A 1834-nucleotide genomic window follows, 5' to 3' on the forward strand; every position below is an offset into this window, starting at 1 on the left:
TTATTTTGGAACATAACATATAACATTCAATAAGATTTTAAATCTAAATATCAAGCTTACATTTATTTCTTCCATAAAATAGCTTGTTGGGAGGCCAGTCATTTTGAAAAGACAGGAAAAAGAAACAGTAAAGTCACACTCCCAGGCATGTGACATCATTTTAAAGTTACATGTGTCCTCTCTAAGAAAGAAAAGTTTGTGTGTCACGTGTACTATGAGAGATATAGGCTAAACAAACGTGTACTACGGTGCACAAAAATGAATTGCTACGCCTTCACCCCACCCCATTCAAAAAAGAGTCATGTAATTATAAAGATTTATAAACAAGCATGAATAAATCTTCCTAAAGTTCAGATTGAAAAAGGTTTAACTTAATTTTATTTTTTGAACTCAGCTGAACTGGAGACAACAGAGAGTTCAGTTCAAACAAACCCACAGTGTTCTCAGTTATTGTTTTCATGTTCTATTAAACTTCTCTTTAAAGGACAGCGGTTGCTGTAAAGTGTTAATATGAGGAAGTAATTCTGACTGAGACACAAAACGCAACAGAAACTAGAATAGGACTCATTTGCTGACAGCTCCTGCAGCCAAAATGACATTTTCAGTTTTTCTTCCCCTTATTTTCACCGGACTTGCAGGTAAGCCAATTAACTTTGAGTAAAATTAATTGAGTCTTATAAACTGGTGGATCACTATTGCTAATATAAATGGTATTATTGTGTTTGATGACATTTTTAGTTAATTGAAATAACAAAATGAAAAATAAATGTTGGCTTTAATATATAAATCTTAATGTGACACTTTGCATTTGAAGGCATTACTGAGATTCTCGTTTATGTTTTCAGGAATTTACTGTCAAATTAGTACAGTGACAGAAGTGCCAGTAAAGGCTGGGGGCTCGATTTCCATCCCCTGTCTCTATAATGAACAACACAAAAAAAATGTAAAATACTTGTGTAAAGGAAAAAAATGGCAGTCTTGTGAAAAAGTTATTGACACCAGTCAAGCAACAACTGGAAGATATGCTATTGTTGATGACAGACATCAAAACATCTTCAATGTCACAATAAATGAGTTGACAGACAAGGATAGGACGTTTTGGTGTGCAGTTGAAAAACTAGGAATGGATGTCAAACAGGATTTTAAGCTATCAGTCACCTCAGGTAAAACATCTTTAATAAAATAAATGAAGCCTTTATGACAATCTATCTCAAATGATTCAATTAAATGATTAATGATGTATCATACTGTTCTTGTTTGGGTTTTTTTTTCAAGGTTCTGCAAGTCTGTATGTGGAGCAACAGGAAATAGCCGCGGTTGAGAAAAGAAGTGTAACTGTCATTTGTTACTACAAAAATAAAAAAGTAATCAGATGGTGCAGACTGAGCAGCACCTGTGTAAAAGAACAGCTCGGACAAATAGATGGAACAACTGTGAAATTAAATTCAAGTGTTTATGGAATGTTCAATGTGACCATGAGTGAGCTGAGGACTGAGAGCAGCGGCTGGTACTACTGTGCCACTGAAAACTTGCAGATGCCAGTGCATGTTGCAGTTTATGAATCAGTCATGACAACGACTGTGTCGACTACGACACAGAGTCCCAGCACAACAAGTAAGAAAATTCATGGTTTTTTTTTTGTTTGTTTTTTAACGTTGTAGCAAAGTAGGTGAATGGACTCTATGCAAGTAAAACATTTAAATGTCAAAACTTGCAGAACAAAACATCCTCAGAATCAGAAAAATCTTGCGAAATAATTTACAAAACAATTGTATTTATTTATTCAATTTTTTGCATTAAAAGCCTTCACTGGAATCACTGAATCCTACACTGT

General features: G+C 34.4%; 1 protein-coding gene across 1 annotated transcript in view; it reads left to right on the forward strand.

The window, feature by feature from the left end:
- Positions 1-801: 801 nt before the first annotated feature.
- Positions 802-1834, forward strand: part of LOC106521424 (polymeric immunoglobulin receptor-like) — a 1256-nt gene continuing 223 nt past the window's right edge. Inside the window, exons 1-3 of the mRNA XM_014014354.1 lie at positions 802-1163; positions 1276-1614; positions 1804-1832. Coding sequence (XP_013869808.1) covers positions 836-1163; positions 1276-1614; positions 1804-1832 — 696 coding nt within the window. The 5' untranslated portion in view covers positions 802-835. The remainder of the gene's footprint in view (positions 1164-1275; positions 1615-1803; positions 1833-1834) is intronic.

This window comes from Austrofundulus limnaeus, unplaced genomic scaffold, assembly GCF_001266775.1.
Source record: "Austrofundulus limnaeus strain Quisiro unplaced genomic scaffold, Austrofundulus_limnaeus-1.0 Scaffold0, whole genome shotgun sequence".
Lineage (NCBI taxonomy): Eukaryota > Metazoa > Chordata > Actinopteri > Cyprinodontiformes > Rivulidae > Austrofundulus > Austrofundulus limnaeus.